We start from the raw sequence: 21,605 nt of genomic DNA, 5'->3' as shown, positions 1-21,605 counted from the left end.
CTTGTGAGGCATGGGTTAAACCAGCATTAAGGCTCTGTGGGTCTAGGTGACTTTCCTAACAATTAGAGAGCTCCAAAATTGGAATAGGAGGGTTTGGGAAGATACTGAGCTCCACTGGAGGTCTTCAAGTGGAGACTGGATAACCATTCCTTGGGGATGTTAGCAGTGAGATTCCTATTCAGGCACTGGTAAGGTCAGATGGTCTGATGTTCCTTCAGCCCTAAAATGTTAGGATTCTGCAAATCAGTGGCCTTTTACAGAGTTACCATAAAGTCTTTGCACACATCTAAACTAAAATAACCTATACTGTAAGTATGATGGAGGCAATCTGTAGGTGATTCTTGAAAGCCCATTTGTTAACATTGAAGACAACTGCATTACACAACTGTTGTTCTTCTAGGTTCTGTGACAAAGGAAAGATGATCCTGACAGATAAGGAGACAAATTGTGCCCTCTAGTCAGCCAAACTGAAGTTTCTATCATGTGTGAGAAGAAAATTCGATTTGTTTATTATAAGTGACAATCCTGCCTACAACACCACACCCACAATCTCAGTTATTAAAGTCAAGTCTTGGCGACAATCATTATTACTACCTACTATGGCCAAGCGTTGCACAATGCTCTGGGAAAAGAAAAACAAACAAACAAACAAACAAAACAACAAAAAGGCAAAAGATAGTCATTGCCCTCAAGATGCTCACAGTCTAATGGGAGAGACATCATATAAATAATGAGGTATGAGTCAAGCAAGTCAAGTCCAGTCAACCTGCATGGGCTATTTTTCTTCTGTCATTTCATTAAATGTATTTGCTTTGAACTAATTTTGTCATCTGGCTGTGTATTAAGGATAAATACATCCCTGGGGGCTTGTGAGCTATGGATTTAGAACTAGTGAATAACTAGATCCCAAGAGTAGTCATTAATGAATTGATGTCAGAGGAAAATCTCTAGTGGGACTTTTTAAGATCTTTCTTAGTCCTACGCTATTTAGTCTTTTTTTTTTTAATACATTGAGTTAAAAGCCTGTTGCATCTGCAGGTAACATTAAGCTAGAAGGGATAATTAACACATTGAATGATAGTGCCAGGATCCAAAAAGATCCCAATAGGCTAGAATCAATCAATTAATAATCAATAAGCATTTACCAAGTACCCACTTGTATTGGAGACTCTGCACTGGATGGCTACTAGGGAGACAAATAGAAAAGTGAGAGTCCCTATTCTGAAGATCTGCAATTTCACTGGGTGAGTCCAACAGGAACTAATCGAACAATGATATGTAGCAGATATTTTTTATAGTGTTTGAAAGCTTACAAAGCACTTTAAATGCATTATCTAAAGAGCAGACTCTCTCCTCACCCCCAACTCAGAGTCCTTGATTTCTTTTAAAGCTCAGCTCTAGGACTACTTCTACTTGAGACCTTTCCTGTTGAGGGCCAGGGTGGAGTGCGGTTGACAAGATCAGGAAAGACCTTCGGGGAAACTGTTCTTTGAGACTGTGCTCATTATCATCCAGAATGGCTCTCCATGCCCCACAGATGTTGCAGTCTCCGTGAGACAAACGTGAGAATCACAGAAAACAAGGGATATGTAAAATAGATGCCCTCTAGGCTAACAGTCTTTAAAGACAATAAGATTGGCCAAATCACTGGCACAGGAGACGAGCAGAATGTCACATAGACTTGCAGTTTCTGTCTATATATACCCTAACCCTCAGATCAATAAATGGAATTGGTCTATCTTTTCCTGCCTCCCATGTATCTTTTCTTCACCACATCACTGAGCCATGTGGGGACCCAGGCCGCCTGCCACACTCACCCAGCTACAAATGTCTCCCCCATCCCGCCTTGCAAAATGATCTTACATTTACTTTTTACGTGTGTTTATTTGTTGCTTCTCTTTGTACAGTATGGGCTGCTTAAGAGGGCTTGAGGGATTGTTTCATTTTTGTTTTTGTACCTTGAGAACCTGGCGTGAAGGATACATTTAATAAATGCTTTTCGATTGAGTGACTGAACTTCACAATAAGCAAGTGAGGCAAGTGTTAGATATTATTGATTAATGATTGATCCAGATATTGCGGATTTTTATGTATCATTACAGGCAAGGGCGTTGAGGTTCAGAGAGGTTAAACAGTTTGCCTTTTGTCACACAGATAAGAAGTATCAGGCAGGTTTAGAACCAAGGTTTTCCTGATTCCAAGTCCCCCGCTCTATTAGTGAATAACAATTAGTGATAAAGTGATGCCACGTTGACTGAAGGAATTGGGAATATTTAGCTTGGAGAAGAAAAGATTTAGAGGAGTCTTGATAGGAGTATCTGAAGAGCTGTCATGTAGAAGAGAGATAAGGATCAGAGGACTGATCAGGAAACAGTTATCCATCGATAAGCATGTATTAAGCACCTTCTGTATGCCTACCGTGTTAGGGACAAAGGATATGGAGACAAAAAAAAATGAAACCCTCCCTGTTCTTAAATAGTTTACATTGTCTCAGAAGGACAACATGTATATACATACATCCATATATATATTTGGATATAGGTCTACGTATATACAGAATAAATACAAAATTAATAAAAGGAGGTTAAATTCTAGATAGGATAAAGGTAGCGCCCTAAGATCACAGGTCTAGAGCTGTAAGACACATCTGAAGCAATCGAATCCAACTCTCATTTTACAGATGGGGAGACTGAGGCCAAGGGAGGTTAAGTGAGTTGCTGAACGTAACACAATTGAAGTGTATCTGAAGCCAGATCCTCTATCATGAGTCTGCTCTCTTGCTCAGAGGTAGAACTAGATACAATGTGCAGAGATTCAGAGACAGTTTTGTGGCAGGAAAAGCTTTGTAACAAAAGTTTCCACAAGTATAATGTTTGCCTGGGGGTTGAGTGGATTCTCCTTCATAGGAGGCCTTCAGGTGGAGGCTGGTTGACCATTTGTTGGGGATGTTTTTAGGGGGATTCATGATCGAGTATGGGTTGGATGAGATGGTCTTTCAGGTCCTTCTAACTATGAAATTTTACAGTTCAGTGAAATGTTTGCCAGAAGCTGAGTAGTCTGTTGCTGGAGTGAGTGAAGCCAGAATCAGATTAGAATGCATTACGAGGGCCTCAAAATGGAGTGCAGCATAGTACAGTGAAAAGAGCCCTGGATTTGGGAGTCTGAAATTAAGGGCTCTGCTGTTTACTAACGCTCTGACTTGGGCTAGGCCTCCGTTTTCTTGTCTTAAAAATGAGAGGGTTGTACTAAATGACCGTAAGTCACCTTTCCAACTCTAAATCCATGAGGCCTAAGCACTTCCTTTTTTTTACAGCTCTGATATTTCATGACTCTTCCAAGATCGATTCTGCTTTTGGATGGTTAAGGTAGGGGCATTGGACTGACCAGAGGAGAGACCCACGCTACCAAGCTTAAGTCCGCTGATACTGTGAGCTAGGAAGAAGCCTATTTGTTTGTGAGAAGGACATTAGCTCTATGTGAAATGCTGTGATAACACAATAAGCAGAATGGCCTATCAAGAAGCCCAGATATTTGGAAATGATTTGATTTCCTTCCAATGTACAAGGGAACAAAGCAACTGTCTTTCTCAATCCTGAAGCTTGGGTAGGAAAAACCAGAAATATTTCAGAAAAGAATATTGCCCCAATTTTATACTTACCTGGTATGGATGAGACAGACAGTATTCAAGACATATCGTGACAGACAAGTCAAGAAGCTGCTCTTGGAGGAGTCTGTGTACATGGGCTCAGTAGCACAGAAAACGAGCATATGATGGAGATCACAGCTTTCAGAAAAATCATGGTTTCATTACTTACCCAGTAGAGGGTAATTTTGATGTCTGTTGCAGCTGAGAGATGACATACCAAACATCCTATTGGGAAGAAAGAGACATGTCAGATGCTAAACACTTGTTTGCTAAAAACAGGTCTTAATATCCAGAAAGTCACCATTTTAGCATAGATATTACTACTTCTCTGAGAAAGTGGTACATTAAAGACCCTACAAATGGGGTGAACATAAAGATGGGATAGAAAGTTGTCTCCTTCCTTTCCAAGAGGGCTGGAAAACAAGATTTCCACCATAATTGTCTCCTCTTCTAGGGAGACACAGCACTCAGCAAATGACCAATGAACATGTACTCCTAGTTCTCAAGACACTCGGGATTCTTTTAGGATTTCCTTGAAGTGAAAATTTGCATCATTAGAGCGTTTAGGGGATGTGCTCCAGCCTAAATTTGCCATAGATTGTGGTCCTCTTCTGTTCTGGGATGTTCCATGATTCAGAAATGGTGTGGCCCCATTGTTTCCTGAAATCTTAAGGCAATATCAGAATAGTATGGTTTGCTATACTAGGAACTAAGAACTGATTACCTAAAACATCATGAGTCCCAATTGTGGACTGGGAGACCAGAACCCTATAATGCGGAGGGAAAGAGCATGATGGTATGTGCTACTCTGAACAATGACCCTGTGGAGGACAGAGACAAGAGGAGAACTGCTCTTTGCTGCTTTTATAACTCCTCAGGGAACATGAAACATAACGAGATCCCTCCCACAGGGCCTAAATTCATAGCTGTTTTCAAGATGTTGGCTTAAAGAGTGATCAGGCTTAAATCTATTCCTTCCCTGTGTTGTGTCTTGAGGGTTTCCTGATTTCTGGTGCTGCAGATGTCTAATCAAGGGTCAGAGCTCTGTGCTCCTTCTCTCCTAGTTTGTGGCCACAAAATCAAAGCAGTGTGACTACTGGTGACACTAGACCTAGATGTTAACTTTGACTAAACAGGGGATTCTGACTAGTGAGTGTGTCTTGTGAAGCCTATGAACTCCTCAGAATGCTCATATAATCAATACAGGCAGCAAGTTGGTATGTCTGCCAAAAGGAGTGAATGACAGGCTCATTACAATGTGATTGCCACTTGTAGGAAAATGTCATGCCACCATCATCAGTGCCTATGCTCCTACCATGAAGAACCCTGATGAGCTCAAAGAAAAATTTTATGAAGACCTGGAGACCCTTATCATCAATGTGCCAAGAGAGAACAAGAATATAATTCTGGGTGACTTTAATGCTAAAGTAGACTCAGACTACCAGACTTGGCAGGGAGTCCTAGGGAGGAATCGAGTTGGAAACAGCAACAGCAATGGTCATTTATTGCTGAAGACTTGTGCATCACATGACCTTCTCATCACCAACACTGTTTTCCACTTATCTAAATGCAATAAAACTTCATGGATGCACCTTCACAGCAAGCATTGGCATCTAGTAGACTATGTGATTGTAAGGAGAAGAGACAGACAAGATGTGAGAATGACAAAGGCAATGTGTGGTGCAGAGTGCTGAGCTGATCATAGACTTATCCTTTCCAAGCTAGATATTCACATTCATCAAAAGCACCACCCCCAAGGCAAAATGACACCAGAAGAATTGATGTCAACAAATTAGAGTTCTACTCTGAGCATGAGCAGTTTGTTGCTAACTTGGAGGGAAAGTTGAGCCACCACATAGTTTGCAACAGTGGAGCAGAATAGGAGTAGGCAGCTTTCAGAGATTTGGTGTACAGCACTGCATTTGCTCATCTGGGTCAGAACACTCACAAACACCAAGACTGGTTTGATGAAAATGATAGGGAAATTCAGAAGCTGCTAAATAAAAAACGAGAACTCCATAGGATTTACCAGCAGGAGAGTTCATCCATCTCTAAGAAAACAGCATTTAATTCCATCAAAAGTAAAGTAAAAAAAAAGAAAAGTATAAGCAAAGCTTAGAGAGAGGCAGGATTCCTGGATCAGTAAGAAGGCAGATGAAATTGAGTTTTATGCTGATAATAACAATCCAAAACACTTTTATGATTCCCCGGAAGCTATTTATGGACCAAAAATCTATTGTGCATCACAACTACTCAGTGCTGATGAAGCCACATTGAGTAGTGATAAGGATATGATCCTAAAGAGATGGACTGAACACTTCCATAGTGTTCTCAACAGACCATCATCAATCAATACTGAGACCATTGATAGGTTGAAGTCAGTCCCTCCTTAGCTGAACTTCCAACTGAAGAAGAGGTTTTGAGGGCCATTATGCTTCCATTCATGTGGTCAAATAGCTGGTGTTTATTCTGTTCCAGCTGAGATTTACAAGGTAGGGGGACCATTGCTCATACAAAAGCCAACTGAAATTTTCCAGGTTATACGGCAAGAGGAGGTTATCCTCCAGGAGTTCAAGGATGCTGCCTCCATTGTCCATCTCTGTAAAGGTAAAGGGAATAGATTGTCCTGTGGCAATCACAGGGGAATCTCTCTCTTAGTCACTGCTGGCAAGATTCTTGCTAGAGTTCTCCTTAATTGGTTGATCCTTCACCTGGAAGATGATCATCTACCAGAGTCAGTGTGGACTGAGGAACAGTCGATATGGTGTTTGCTGCCTGACAACTCCAGGAGAAATGCCAGGAGCAGAACAGAGGTCTATACATAATATTTGTAGATATATCCAAACCCTTTGACACTGTTAGTCATGAGGGCTTATGGAAAATTATGTCAAAATTTGATTGCCCAGAGAAGTTCATCAGTATTGTATGTCAATTTCATGATGGCATGTTTGCCTGGGTTCTGGATAGTGGACAATGCTCTCGTGCCTTCCCAGTCACCAATGGAGTGAAACAGGGCTGTGTGCTTGCTCCCATGCTTTTTAGCATGATGTTTTCAGCCATATTGTCAAATGCTTTCAATAAGAATGAATGCGGCATCAAGGTCAACTACTGTACTGATGGTAAATTCTTCAATTTGAAAAGGTTTCAAGACAAGACCAAAGTAGAGGGAGTGTTGGTGCATGATATTCTACTTGTAGATGATTGTGCACTCAATGCAGCCTCTGAAGCTGAGATACAACAAAGTGTGAATCAATTCTCTGTTGCCTGTGCTAATTTTGGCCTAATAATATCAAGAAAACACAGGTTCTCCATCAGCCACCATCACATCATCCATACATGGAACCATCAGTTACAACAAATGGAGAAGTTTTGTATGCTATGGATAAGTTCACTTATCTTGGTAGTATACTTTCCAGGGATGTACATGTTGACAATGAGGTTGATGCACACATTGCCAGAGCTAGCTCAGTGTTTGGGAGGCTCCAAAGAAAAGTATGGGAGAGAAGAGGTATTAGACTGACTACCAAACTGAAGGTCTACAGAGCCGCTGTGCTGACCTCATTATTGTATGCCTGTGAAACATGGATAATATACCAGCACCATGCCAGAAAACTGAATCACTTCCATTTGAACTGTCTTAGATTCTGAAGATCACCTGGCAGGATAAGGTACCAGAGCGCATTTAGGGTTAGGGTTAGGGTTAGGGTTAGGTCCTTGCTCAAACTAAACCACCAAACATTCAAACTATGCTTCAGAGAATGCAACTCCAGTGGGCTAGCCACATTGTTCAATTGCAAAATGTACGCTTGCCAAAAAGACTGTTTTATGGAGAACTCATGAGCAGGCAATCACATGGTAGTCAGAAGAACACAGGACAACAACCAATATGTATATTATAAAATACATAAGATTACAAAGAGAGGACAATTATATTGAAGTAGAGTTATCAAAATATTAAAAAAATAATTCATAGTGCTCTAGTTAAAAACCCCTAGTAGAATGATCAGGAGGAAAGACCAGATCTACTGGTGATTAATAACTGGCTGGCATATAGAAAGAAAACTGTGGAAAGCAATCAGTGGAAAGCCTTTCCTCATCCCCCTTAATACTGATGCCTTCACTCTGTTGATTTTTTTGTCATTTATTATATATATATGTATATGTGTGTGTATATATATATATATAAATACTTTTTTGCACATAATTGCTTACAGATTGTGGCTCCTATTAGGCTGTATGCTTCATGAGAGCATCTTTTTTGTGTCTCCAGGAGTTGGCACCTAGTAGGCTCTTGCTAAATGCTTATTGACTAGTTGGCTTCTGTCATAGGGACTTCACCACAAAGAGATGTTTCTAGGTTTCTAGATTTATTGCGCATGTGTGCGTACACACACACATACACACACACACAATTCCCAAAGGTATTCAAACTCCCAATCAAACAGGCTCACTCACCGCTCTCCACACTCCTTATTCCATCTCTTCTTCTTGCCTTTGTCCAGACTATTTCACGTGCTTGGAAGACACATGCTCCCTTCTCTGCCTCTTAGAATTCCTGGCTTTCCTTTGGCTTTCTGAACAGGAGAAGCCTCACCTGATCTAATTACTGTCAGGTGCTCCCACCCTTCTCAAATAAACATGCATATGTTTATCTGCTTATATGTTATACAGTTATCCCTTCCACATCACAACTTTCTCCATCACGGTTTTGATATATTGAGGGTTGGCATAAGAAATTAAATGGGAATTTGGGGGAGTTTTGCAGAAGCTGCAGACAACATGTGAAAGCCTGCAGACAATACAGAAAAAGTTTAGAAACTTAGAAACACATAAAATATATGTATTGTATTGTACAATATCAACCCAAATTTTACAAGAAGGCAAAGGGAGGGCCAAAAATGTGGAAGGGAGAACTCTACTGCCTGCTCTGTTCTGCTCCCTGCCCCACCCCACCCCAAGTGGAATACAGTTCCTTGAGGTCAGACTTTTTCATCTCATCTTTGTTATCCCCAGTGTCTTAACTTGGCATCCTGTGTACCTAATGAATACTTATTGGATTAAATCAAATTAAGGGGGTCAGCCAAGGACTCTTAGATGTGGGGAAAGAAATAGATCCTCCACTGAATGACACCACTTGAGGTTGGTATAGGGACAATGAAGTGTTCTGATAGTTTATTCGCTGGGGGTGGGGGGGGGGGGCGGGTTTAATGATCTCAGAAAAAGGGCTCTGGGAGTGAATTTCTTGTGCTTAATTTTTCCAAACAGATAACAGGAGGAGCTCATGGTGGCACACTTACACTTTCTCATTCAGGCCCAGGCACTGATAAACTGGTCCAGGCTCTGCAACACCTTTCATGTGCTGCTTGGGGAGCTCTTTGAAAAAGTAGGAGGGAAGGCTGCAGTTGCTGTAGGTCACTGAGTCACAGGTCACTATGCCAGGGTAGTACATCATCATCCGGGCGGCAATGTTGACTTTTCGACCAATAACTATGTCATAAAAGAAAAAGGGTAGAACACCAATCATTACATCTAAATGTGGTCTCATTCTCAAATGATGCCCCCCCAATTGCATTCTGCCTTCTGGCATACACAATTCCCCCAACACACACACACACACACACACACACGATTTGAAGTGCTGTATTATTTAGGCAATGTATCAGAATATAGATAATCAACTTTCACTTATAGCAAGGTAAATCCTCCATTTTTTTATGAGCTCTGAGGTCTATAGAAATACTTGGTATTTAACCATTTCATTGGAAAATAATCTACTTAAGGAGAAGTGGATAATAGAATTTATAATATTATGTGTTAGATACTATTGAGATATATGCTAACATATAATAATGATGCTTCTATCCCCTATCATTTATATGACACATTAAAATTGGGAGAATCCTTTATAGACATGAAGGCATTTGATTCTCACTTTCCCAAGTGAAGTTGGTATTACAGGCATTGTTATCATCATCTTACAAATGATTAAATTGAGATCCAGACACATCAGGTGGACTGCCTCAGGTTCAATTCAATTTAATTTAAGAAATATTTATAAAGCATCTACTATGTGTCAGGTATTGTGCTAAGTGCTGGGGATACAAAAGGTCCAAAGACAATTACTGCCCTCAAGGAGCCCACAATTTAATGAGGGAGATACATGCAAACAAATATAGACAAACAAGCTATATACAGGGCAAATAGGCAATAATTCACAGAGGGAAGGCCCTGGAAGAGGATGGAGAAGGCTTCTTGTAGAAGGTAGGATTTTAGTTTGGACTTAAAAGGAAATCACTTCGGTCAGTAGGCAAAATTGAGGAAGAAGAATGTTCCCAGACATGGTGGATAGCCAGAGAAAATATCCAGAGCAGAGGTAGAGTGTCTTGTTCATGGATGGAATGGGAGACCAATGTCATTGGATCAGAGTATGTGTCTGGAAACTGAAAAGGTAGGAGTCACACTACCAATTAGTATGAGGAGGGGATCTGAACTGTAGAATCTCCTGACTCCACCCATTCTGCCATGCTGTCTCTAGTGGAACAAATGCTGGAATTGTAGCCATAAGAGATCTGAACTGGTATTCCAGAGCCAATCCTTCCTAGCTGTCTGGTCATGGTTCCCTTAAACTTTCTGAGCATTTCCTATCTTTGTCTCAAAGACCCTTCATGACACCCACCAATTTCTCTTCCTTTCTCCAAGTCAGCCCTTCTACAGGCAAGGAGCTTGATCTCATCTCCTGTCTTCTCCAGCAGACGTTTCCCCCAATCATCCCACTCTACACTCAGTCTTCAATTTGTCCCTACCTATGAGTTTGTTTCCTATTGCCTTTAAACATTAAATCCTACCATCCCCTCAGGTTAGCATCTGGTTATCAGGAAGGAAGGAAGGGAGAGAGAGAGAAGCTAGCATTTATTAAATACCTACTATATGCCAGGCACCAGCTATACACTTTACAAATCTTTCACTTGATACTAACAACCCTGGGAGATGCTACCACCATCCCCCATGACACCTATTCTATGTGATGCCCCCTCCCTTCCTTAACTACTTTGTATTTATTCTCTTTATTCTCTATTTCTCTCATTCTCTTTCCATATATACATGTCTACGTATATATGTGCATATACATACATATATATGCATACATATATAAATACATATTTCTTAAGATTGAGGGTAAGCTCATTGTTTCATTCTTTGTTTTTGAAATCCCAGCACCTAGCATAAAGCTTAAAAAGAGCAGGTACTTAATAAATGTTTACTGACTGCTTGATTAGCTATAAAACAGATTATAACACCTTTCTGTCTACCTCACAATGTTTGAAGAAAGCACTTTGCAAATCTCAGAGCACTATAGAAATGTAAATTATTATTTTTTTTTTGAGCAGAGTCATGGAATTGGGAACATATAAAGAGAGGCACAGTATTCGTAGGCATGCATGCTTTTTGTGTCTTTTGCGGGGGGATCTCTTTGTGGGAGGGAAATGGAAGGTTGCTCTAGGTACTAAGCAGTCCCTTAAGAAAATGAAGATATGTTTCCTTCCTGACCCTTTTACATCAATTAGTCCTGGTACTGCCCCCCAACAATATATTTTCATACAGTCTTATATATACCTAAATGCAGACCTTTGCAACGAAATGGGTGTAAATAAAATTACATGCCCCGATTTCACCCAGAGGCAAAGCAACTTATCATACCTGTGTACTCATGCCTCACAGAATGGCCGACAATTCCACAAAACACTATTCCGCTGGCCACCCCAATGGACACAATCCTAATGGCCAAGAGAACGACAGTGAGTTGGCATGAAGAAATGAAATGTTATTTATTGGGAAGAAGAAAAAGAGAAGGAAATTAAGATGGGAGAAAGGAAGGGAAATGAAAAAAGAAGAGAAAAATATCCTTTCTACTTGACTTACGGATCGTTTTTACTGATAAGGGATTTCCCCCACACAGGACAGAAGATGGGGTGTAATATGAGGACAGACCCTGGATCACTGACTGGGTCAAGTTTCTAGAAACTGTACATGCTTTTGTTGATTATTCTACTTATTAAAGACCTCATTTGCCAACCATAAAGCATCATATACATCATCATCATAGTTAACATCTATTTAGTGCTTACTATGTACCAGGTACCACGTGTGCTAAACATTTTACAATTATCTCATTTGGTTGTCAAAACAACCCTGAGAGGAAGTTGCTGTTATTCCCATTTTACAGATAAGGAAACTGAGGCAGACAGCTTGACTTGCCCAGGATTTCACAGCTAGTAAATATCTTAGGGTCTATTTTGAACTCATGTCTTGATCCCAGGCCCTGTGCTCTGTGCACAATGGTGCCCCATTTGCTGCCTCAGAAAGATAACACTGATTGTTATTTTGTGTTTGTTGAATGAATCTCCAACACTATACTTGGAAGTTTCCATTTTTAATCCTTGACTTTGATGTCTTTCCCTTCTATTCTGTCTTGTTTCAATCCAGTCCAATTCACATCACTTCTCTTTTACTTTTCCCCTTGAATTTTCAATAGGTGTCTGCTGCCAAGATTCAGAGTCTCTTTGGAATCTGGAAGCTCCCACCTCTCTTCCCCTAGCCCTTAATGCCTGTGCTACAGGGTCTCTCTCTGTGGAGAAAGTATAGCGAGGAGAATTTGCATTCCAGTGACAAATTTCTAAAGACAAAAATTCTTTCTAGAATGGAAAGCCTACACTCATTCCTTTTCTGTACTTAGAATGCCCCACCTCCAGAGAAGGCCGAGAGGCCCAGTCCTGGGGATTTCTCCAAGTGAGACTTGCTTTTCTATTTCCCCAAGAAGGAGAAGAGATGGTGAAAACACAATTAATATAACAGACATCCCAGTGTCTTATACTGTTTGCTAATTGTTTATTAGTAGAAGAATGTAATCTCCTTGAGGGCACTGAGACTATTGTTTTCCATTTGCTACACCCTGTGACTCACACATAGTAGGCATTTAATAAGTGCTTATTGGATATGGTTGCCCTGAATCATCTCCCTCATTAGAATATAAATTCTTCAGGGGCAGGTAGAGTATCCCCTCCTTGGCTAGCACAATACTAGGCACATAGTTGTTGTTTGTCCTTCATTCCTGAGGAGGACCATGACATCGTGGAGGTGATGCCATAACATGCAAGTGATCTGGATTTAAGTGAGGCAGGACTGTGCAAAGTCACCAACCTCGTTTTCTCCTCTGGAGCCATCTGGGTCCAGTGGCAAAATATAGATCAGGATGAACTAGAAATGGCCCCCAGGCTTCAGGAATAACATAAGCAAAGACACAGGTATAGGGAATCATGGACATATTTGGTAAGGGGGCTAATCTAGCTTGATTTTGATGTAGAGTAGTATAGACTTATAGACTGATGACAGATTGTGGAGGACCATGAATGACAGGCACACTAGACACCCAAAGAAAAACCTGCTGATTGATTTACTATCTTACTCATCTTAAATTGACAGCTAAATCATCTGCCTGAGTACCACCTGTGAACTGCATTAATGCCTCACTGTAGCTGTATTTTTAAGATTGTATTTGCAATGCAATTTTTTTAGTCCCTTGGATGAGGAATTGTGGCATTATAATCCAACTTTGCTATTACATTGGCATGGCTGCAGTGGGTAGCTTGGTACTTATGCCAATACATGCACATTTACCTCTACTTTTCTAAGATGCATTGATGAGGATGTGCAAGACTTTGAAAGTTGTCATTACAGTGGAGGGTAAAATGGGGAAGTAGCAGGCAACATTCTCATCAGAAGTGATTTAAAGAGGAAAAAATCTACACACACACACACACATTTAGTTGGGTACAGAAATCTATCTTACCCAACAGGGAATTAGCAGGGGAAGAGGATGAGTGAAAAGATTGGGGGCTGTGACGATAAAAGGGAAGGTGGAGTAAGGGAGGCTATGGTCAGAAGCAAAACAGATTTTTGAGGAGGACAGGGTAAAAAGAGAAAGAGAAGGATAAACAAGAAAACAGGATGGAGGGAAATACACAGCTTACAATCATAACTATGAATGTGAAAGGGACGAGCTCACTCATAAAATGGAAATGAATGGCAGAATGGATTAGAAACTAGAATTCTACACTATGTTGCTTACAAGAGAGACCTACACAGAGTTAAAATAAAGGACTGGAGCAGAATCCATTATGCTTCGACTGAAGTAAAAAAGGCAGGGGTAGCAAGCATGATCTCAGACAAAGCAAAAACAAAAATAGATCTAATTAAAAGGGATAATCAGGGAAACTACCTTTGCTAAAAGGTACCATAGATAATGAAGTACTATGAAAAAAATCTTTATAGCAAGTTTCTCTGATAAAGGCCTCATTTCTCAAATATGTGAGGAACTGAGCTAACTTTATAAAAATAAGAGCCATTCCCCAATTGATAAATAGTCTAAGGATATGAACAGGAAGTTTTCAGAAGAAGAAATCAAAGCTATCTTTAGTCACAAGAAAGAATACTCTAAACCACTATTGATTAGAGAAATGCAAAATAAAACAACTCTTAGGTACTACCTCATATGTATCAGAAATGATGATTGCTGGAGAGGATATGGAAAAATAGGTGCACTAATGAACTATTGGTGGAACTGTGAATTGACCCAGTCATTCCGGAGAACAATTTGGAAGTGTGTCCAAAGGGCTATAAAACTCTATCCTTTTGACCCAGCAATACCACTACCAAGTCTATATCCCAAAGGGACAAAAGAAAAGGGGAAAAGACCTATATGTGCAAAACTATGTATAGCACCTCTTTTTGGGGTGTCAAAGAACTAGAAATTGAGAGAATATCCATTAATTGGGGAATGGCTGAGCAAGCTGTGGTATATGATCATGATGGAATACTATTGTGCTATAAGAAATGACAAGGGGGATGGTTTCAGAAAAACCTGGGAAGACCTAACTGAACTGATGCAAAGTGAAGTGAGAAGAGCCAGATCATTGTACACAGTAACAGCAATATTGTTACAATGACCACCTGTGAAAGACTTAGCTACTTGGATGGATACAATGATGCAAAACAATTCCAAAGGACTCATGAAGAAAAATGCTATCCACCTCCAGAGAAGGAACTGAACTCTGTCTGCAGTTTTTTCTCTTTATTTTTCATGTTGTTTTTTTCCAACATTGCTAATATGGAAATGTTTTGCAGGATTTCACATGTATAATTGATAACCATATTGCTTACTTTCTCAATGGGTGAGAGAGGTGATGAAGGGAGGGAGAGAATTTGGAACTAAAAAAAGTTTTTAAAAGATGTTAAAAATAAATTTATAATAATTTTCCAAAAAATAAAGTTGTCAATCTAAATTTCTCTGTACTTGCTAGAATACATTTAGGTTGGTGTATATTTTACTTTTTGGAGTTGACTTTCTATTCATTAAATACATTTGCTTGGCTATTATTTCCCAGCTTTGTGTGCCTTTCTTTTATCTAGTTCTTGTTACATTATATTCACCAGTAAGTTAGAAAACAAACTGCCCATTAACTACATGGATCAAAGTGTGAGTTAATTGTAAAAAGACTGCTTCCCCCCAGTAGAAGGATGCTAATAGACACCTTTGCTACACTCCCTACCCCCCAGCACCTTATCTTCCATATATTAGTTAAATGCTTCCAATAAGGTTTGTCATGAAGCACCATGACCAAGTAGATAGAGATGTCCCCTACCCAGAATCAAGATGACCTGGGTTCAAGTCCCAAGTCTAATAATACTGCCTATACGACCCTCTCAGTGGCCCCAGGAAAACTCTCTAACACTATACATTTCAGAGTTGGTGACAAATGTTTTGCTAGGGGGCATTTTAGCACTGGGAATTTCCTACACCCATAAAATAAGAATCCCATCTCCCCTCCATGAGCCTTGAACTGGTTTAATTAGGACTATCACCTGTCCAGAATATAAGGATTGAACCCTGAACCTTTATGATTCAATTCAAAGCATAATTATTCAGATAGCATAGGCCTGAATGCCCATTAAGAATTACTTAGGCATGGGGGACATAGTAAGATAAATAAGATCTGATTCTAGACTGTGACACATCTTATCAAACTTGTCTCCTGCCCTTATCATGGAGACTTCTGGTATTCTGGCCCTTAGTATGGTTTTTTGTTTTATTTTTATTTTATTTTATTTTTTATTAAAGGGGACATCCCTTGAGTAACTTAAAGAAGCCTATTCATTGAATGGGTGTATTTCACTCAAAGTGAGAATGTGATAAGATCTTAGCCTAAAAGAGCTAGGGTCTCCCACTGCATCCTGGACCATCTGCTGTCCTCCTGATGAATATCAGGCCACTGGACCCAGATGGCTCTGGAGAAGAAAGTGAGGTTGGTGACCTTGCACAGCCCTCCCTCACTCAAATCAAAGTCAACTGCAGGTCATGTCATCATCTTGATGTCATGGTCCTCTTCCAGAAAGAAGGACAAACACAGTAACAATGTGGACAAAAGATGGGGACCCTAGTTCAGTCACAATTTAGGTTGGAAAGCATGAGGAGATTCTGTACCCATGTGTCCTCTGGCAGGTCTGAAAGAAGAAATTCATTCTTATCTAAAGAAAGTATTCATATTATTCTATGAATAAGCCAGAGTGCTTAAAAAAAACCCCTCCAAATCAAACCCCCAAACCCCACAACTCAGAGAGTACTTGAGCTCCTTTGAGAAAATTTAGGTTTACCACGTCCAACCCAGGGACAGACAAGCATACTATGGTGATGGGATTTAAGGGGCAAGGAAAAGCCCCCCTGATTATAACCATCCCTTCAACTTACCTGACCCAACACCTGAAATTTCACCATTGGTTATCAATCTTTCTGTTCAAAGAATTGATTTTCCAGTTTATCCCCCATGGGAATACAACAGTTAATGGTTTGAGATGTTAATGGTTTGGAAAGCTCCCAGGGCGGAGGTTGCTCAGCAATTTATAATCTTAATAAATTGCCTGGGGTAGTGAAAGATTAAGTGACTTGCCCTAAATTACATAGCACATAGAAAGTCTTCTGTATTTATAAAGGGAGGGAAGAGAGGCAGAATATCTCTCAAAGGGTAAATGTACTTTGGAGATACTTATCACTCTAATTCTAGATTGTTCATTATCTTGTTAGCCTGACAGTTATGTTAGGTTCATGAGATTAGTCAAAGATCACCTAGACTAGTAGGCAATGGATTTATCTTGGAAGACTAGGTATAAAATAGTTAAGTCAGGAGGACACGTATGAATGAGGCCTTTATAGTGGCTATAGTGGGATGGGGAGGAGGAGATTAATGTCATCTATACTGGGGCAATATGAAGGCAGCAGGAGCTCTAGGGCACATGAAAAAGGAAATGCTGAAAAAGGAGTTTGGGGGAAGTGGGAAGGAAGAAGACATGGGAAGAAAGGAAAGGAGATGGCTGGGAGGGTGTTACTGCCTCCAAAGTAAACCTCACGTATTTCTACATTTTGCATAGGTCTGGACCTAAAGCCAGCTTCATTTAGTTTGATCTTCTTCTAAACTAAGGACAACCACCTCTACTACTTACTCAACTTTGACCCAGCTGCTGATCTTGCACAAGCTCCAGCCACAATATTGGAGGCAAGGGGGAAGGATTGCACCCTGTGGGTCTTCCTTAAGCTCCAGCCACAGCATTGAGGGAGGAGGTGGCAGTCTTGTGTCCATGCTCCTCTAGAAGGACTCTGGAGAGGATTTATCCAATGTGCTAACAGCTTTTTGTCTGTTTTTAAATATCTGGATACTAGTGCAGTACTCTGACTAGCTATCTGTTATCCTGAACTCTCAATGAGCAGCCCACCTTTCTTTCTCAGAGCACAGGTAAAGATCCAGGAGAACATTGAGAAGAGTTGAAAAAGTGCCTTCTGCTGGCCTGAACATAGGTATGTCTAAGAAAAGGATATCAACACTTTTCTCTGCCTGCCAAAGTCACCTCCTACTCCTCAGTTACCCTAATTACCCCACTATTGTATGGGGACTGCAATGCAAGTCCCTGTTGGTAGAGTCAATTGAGTAAAGGATCCCAATTCCCTTCTCAGATCCCAAATCTTCATTCCATCTCCCAAGACCATCCAGGAGAACTTAGCTCTCCGCACTCACTTGATTTTGAAGATCTGAGAACAGTAGTCAAATATGATCACCGCACTTTCCAAAGCATGGGTAATCTCATCAGTTGCCTTTTCCCCAGGGAAACCAAATACACAGAGGAAGGAGCATCCCTGTTAGGAGGACAGGAAGTAGATATTGTGGGTAGTGAGTTTTCTGAGTGACAAATAGATGGTCTGCAATCTGCAAAGGCAGACCCTTTGATTATTTTCTTGTGACTTGCCCCAAATAATTGGTTGTCCTTCCCTTGCAAAGATGGCATCACTAACTCAGTCCTAACAGGTAAGGGGATGGGAGGTTCACAGACCTGGAGCTGGGAGGGACCTCAGAGACCTTCTCCCACCTCCTTATTTACAGAGGAGGGAACTGAGGCTGAGGGAAGTTAAATGCCTTGGCCAAAGTCACCTGGGAGTGTTAGGCAAAGCCAACTCTGAGTCCTCTGAACTGCACTATCTATGCAACTGCTTGGCTTTGATGAAGTTTTCTTCTCTTTCTTTTTGAATCTTTGTTACTGATGGAATTTGAGTCCTCTGGCGCCACAACATGACAGCAGGGACACAGGGACCAGGCATTTCGTAACTACAATTCCAAGGGAAAATAACTATGAATGTGGGTCATGTTTTATAAATAATCTGCCCCCTAGATGAGAGCCCCAGAATAGCCAGATGTCATACCAGGGTATGACACTCACTGGGAAGGTGACAGGAGAGGAATATTGTGATATTCAAAACAAGATGTATCAATTTAAGGAAGATAAATGAAAAAATACATAAAGAACTACAGTACAGTACTCTCAATGCAATTCTAATTCATTTATAGCCTACTCCTATGGTCATGCAGACTCAAAAACTAACCCTATAGTTTTTCATAACCTTGCCCTATGCTTTGGACTCCATTTAGAAGAGAAATAAACTTGGGGTTGCTATCATCATCATCATCATCATCATCATCACTACAATGTGTATAGAGCTTTACAGTTTGTAAAAACTACAGATATTAACTTATTTGGTCCTTACCACAACCCTGTGAGGTAGGGGCTACTATTATCTCCACTTTACAGTTGAGAAAAATGAGGCACAGAGTGATCTAAGTGGCTTGTTTAGGGTCACACAACTGGTGTCCAAGGCTGGATTTGAACTCAGGTCTTCCTAACATCAAGGCCTACACAATGTCCACCTAGACACTCGATTAAGATCAAATGAGATAATATTTGTAAAGTGCTTAACACAGTGCAAGGAATATAAATGCCTGTTCCCTTCCTTTTCCTATTAGAACAACCGTCTAATAATGTTCTAACAAGTTCTTCTGTTATCATATTGCCCTATGTAACCATTCAGACTGTTTTCAGGAGTTTATACTTCCCAGAAAGAAATGCTCTTGTGGATACTATACAGGCAATGCCCTGATGTATCTCCAGATAGTTAGAAAATAGCACCACATGGACCATATGGTTCTTCTTCTCCATGACTTCCATGTATTGGAGATTTTGCATATCTTTCTCCTTGGTTCTCAAGGCCTGGGGTCCAGGTTCTTTTTTACAGCCCTCCTCCTTCTTAACCTCTCTGCTGTATTTGATACTCTTGACCAGAAATGTCAAACACAAGGCCAGCAACACTGTGCTGACCCAACCAGATTAAAGAGTAATTGAGAAATACTTAACAAATCAACATGCAATAAAACATAAATAATAGGTTTTGAAATTAAGTAAAATGTGGGCCAACAGGGATCTTTATCTATGGGTTAGTGGCCCCTGTTTCTGAGTTTAATACCCTTTGACCCCACTTTACTCCTAAATACTTTCTCCTCACTGGGTTTTTATTTCACTGTTCTCCTGGTTCTCCTCTTAGCTCTCAGATCACTTCCTTCTCAGTGGTGTTCATTGGCTTATCATCCATAACATGCTTGGTTTAGTCTCTGTAGATGTTCCTCAAGGTTCTGTCCTAGGCCATCTCTTTACTTCTTGCATTCTCTGTCACTTCCCCAGCTCCCATGAGTTCAATCATCAGGTCTTACAGATCTATGTATCCCACCTATCCTGGTCTCTCCCCCAAGCTTCAGTCCCACATCCCCAGCCATCCATTAGGCATTCCAAAGTGGATGTCCCTGAGACATCTCGAACTTGATATACAGGCAAAGTGTATTTCATCATCTTTTCCCCACCAAATCACTTCTTTTCATTGAAGGCACCATGGGTCTTCTAGCATTCAGATTCCTAATCCTGACATTATCTTTGTCTCCTCACTCCTCTTCAAGACACATCTCCAGTCATTTGCACAATCTTGCCATTTCCACTGTCTCTCACACGAGACCCCTTGTTTCTACTCACACAGCTGCCACCTTAGTTCCCATTCTTATCACCTCTTATCTGGACTATCGTGATGGCTCCCCACAGGCCTCCCTGCCTCAAGTCTTTGACCACTCTGATCACTCCTAACTGTGCACTTCCCCTCCTCAATAATTTCTTCTAGAATAAAATATAAAGTCTTGTGTGTTTCTTTAAATACACTGATATCAACCTATCTTTCTAATCTCATTACATATTATATTACTCCAAAGTCACTCCAACATTACTTAAGAGTTATCCCTAACTCTACAGACCAGCCACATTGGCCTTCCTGTTCCTCAAGCATGGCATGGCATGCCACCTGCCATCTCCAGGCATGGCATTTGCTCTTTTTGTTCCTTGTGCCTGGAATGCACTCCCTCCTCACCTCCACCTCACAGTTCCCTCTCTTCTTTCAAGGTGCAGCTCAAGCACCCCTTCCTGCAGGAAGCTTTTCTTATTGCTCCCAAATGCTAGTGCCCTTTCCCTCCATAACTACTGGATACTTAGCTGCTTGTATTTATTTTTTACCTGGGGGCTAATTTTCAGTTTGTTTGTTAAGGAGCCCTGTAGCATACCTGACTAAAACAGAAAGGGACTGCTTAGGCAATTGTTCCATCCATTGCCTTCCTCACTCCCAACTGGGTCAGGGCACACACATTCCTTTCACTCCTTTCCCTGAGCCCGTGGTCCTCACCTCTTGCTGAGTCTTTATAACAGCTATGAAAAAACACACTACTGCCTTTCATTTGCCCTTTCAACTCCTGTAATGCTGCTGGTAACTGGTGCCAGGCCATGCAAATTACCCTGAAGCTTCAATACTCCCCTTGCAAATGCTGGAGGGTGAAGGGCAACCTTTGCCCTGAATTCCTGCTACCCAAGCCCAATGTCCCTATTCCTTTTACACAGCCATAAATGTTCTTGGGATGACCTGTTTTTAGGTCTCATGCCAAACTCTGTGCAAGCTCACTCTCTCTGCCATTGCTTTTCATGTTTTGAGAGCTGAAATTGTGCCCAGTTTCTTCCTCCATGATATCTTGTAAATGAGTTTGTACTCTAAGCTTGGCCACCATGTTTCTTCTCTCAGGGTGAGACCAAGCATTTGTCGGCTAAGGCAGTTTCCACGGCTTTTGCCCACTTCATAGCCTTTGTTTCATATCAGTTAAACTTTCCTGAGAACTGGAAATCAGAGATCACTGATTCTTACCTGTTATTCATTTTTCAGAGTCAAAGACTCACCTAAGAAAGCCAGGTCAGTGCCATTGTAGCTGCTTAAAGGGTCTTTTTCTCACCTCTTATCCTGTCTTCTCATTTGCTACTGATATGAATCTTTACTTTCACTCATCAATGAGACAGCTACAGGCAGCAGGTTCTCAGATGACTCTCATCAGTAATCGGTTGCTTTTTATCTCTTGAGAGACAGTAAATTTCACATTTTTTTAATGTTATTTAGGGCTCATCATGTCCAGCACCTTCTGACTTTCTTTTTGAAGGGGCAGTGTACTACTAA

General features: G+C 40.8%; 1 protein-coding gene across 5 annotated transcripts in view; it reads right to left on the bottom strand.

The window, feature by feature from the left end:
* The window catches only part of ADCY10 (adenylate cyclase 10), a 142,645-nt gene that overhangs the window by 66,560 nt on the left and 54,480 nt on the right, over nt 1-21,605 (bottom strand). For all 5 annotated transcript variants that reach the window (XM_072648724.1, XM_072648722.1, XM_072648723.1 and 2 more), the window contains 4 exons: nt 17,767-17,885; nt 11,345-11,421; nt 8,944-9,133; nt 3,816-3,871 (listed from right to left, as the gene is read on the bottom strand). In XM_072648724.1, the coding sequence (XP_072504825.1) occupies nt 3,816-3,871; nt 8,944-9,133; nt 11,345-11,421; nt 17,767-17,885 (442 nt within the window). The remainder of the gene's footprint in view (nt 1-3,815; nt 3,872-8,943; nt 9,134-11,344; nt 11,422-17,766; nt 17,886-21,605) is intronic.

This window comes from Notamacropus eugenii, chromosome 2 (assembly GCF_028372415.1).
Source record: "Notamacropus eugenii isolate mMacEug1 chromosome 2, mMacEug1.pri_v2, whole genome shotgun sequence".
Taxonomy (NCBI): domain Eukaryota; kingdom Metazoa; phylum Chordata; class Mammalia; order Diprotodontia; family Macropodidae; genus Notamacropus; species Notamacropus eugenii.
This window is presented reverse-complemented; position numbering and strand designations above follow the sequence as displayed.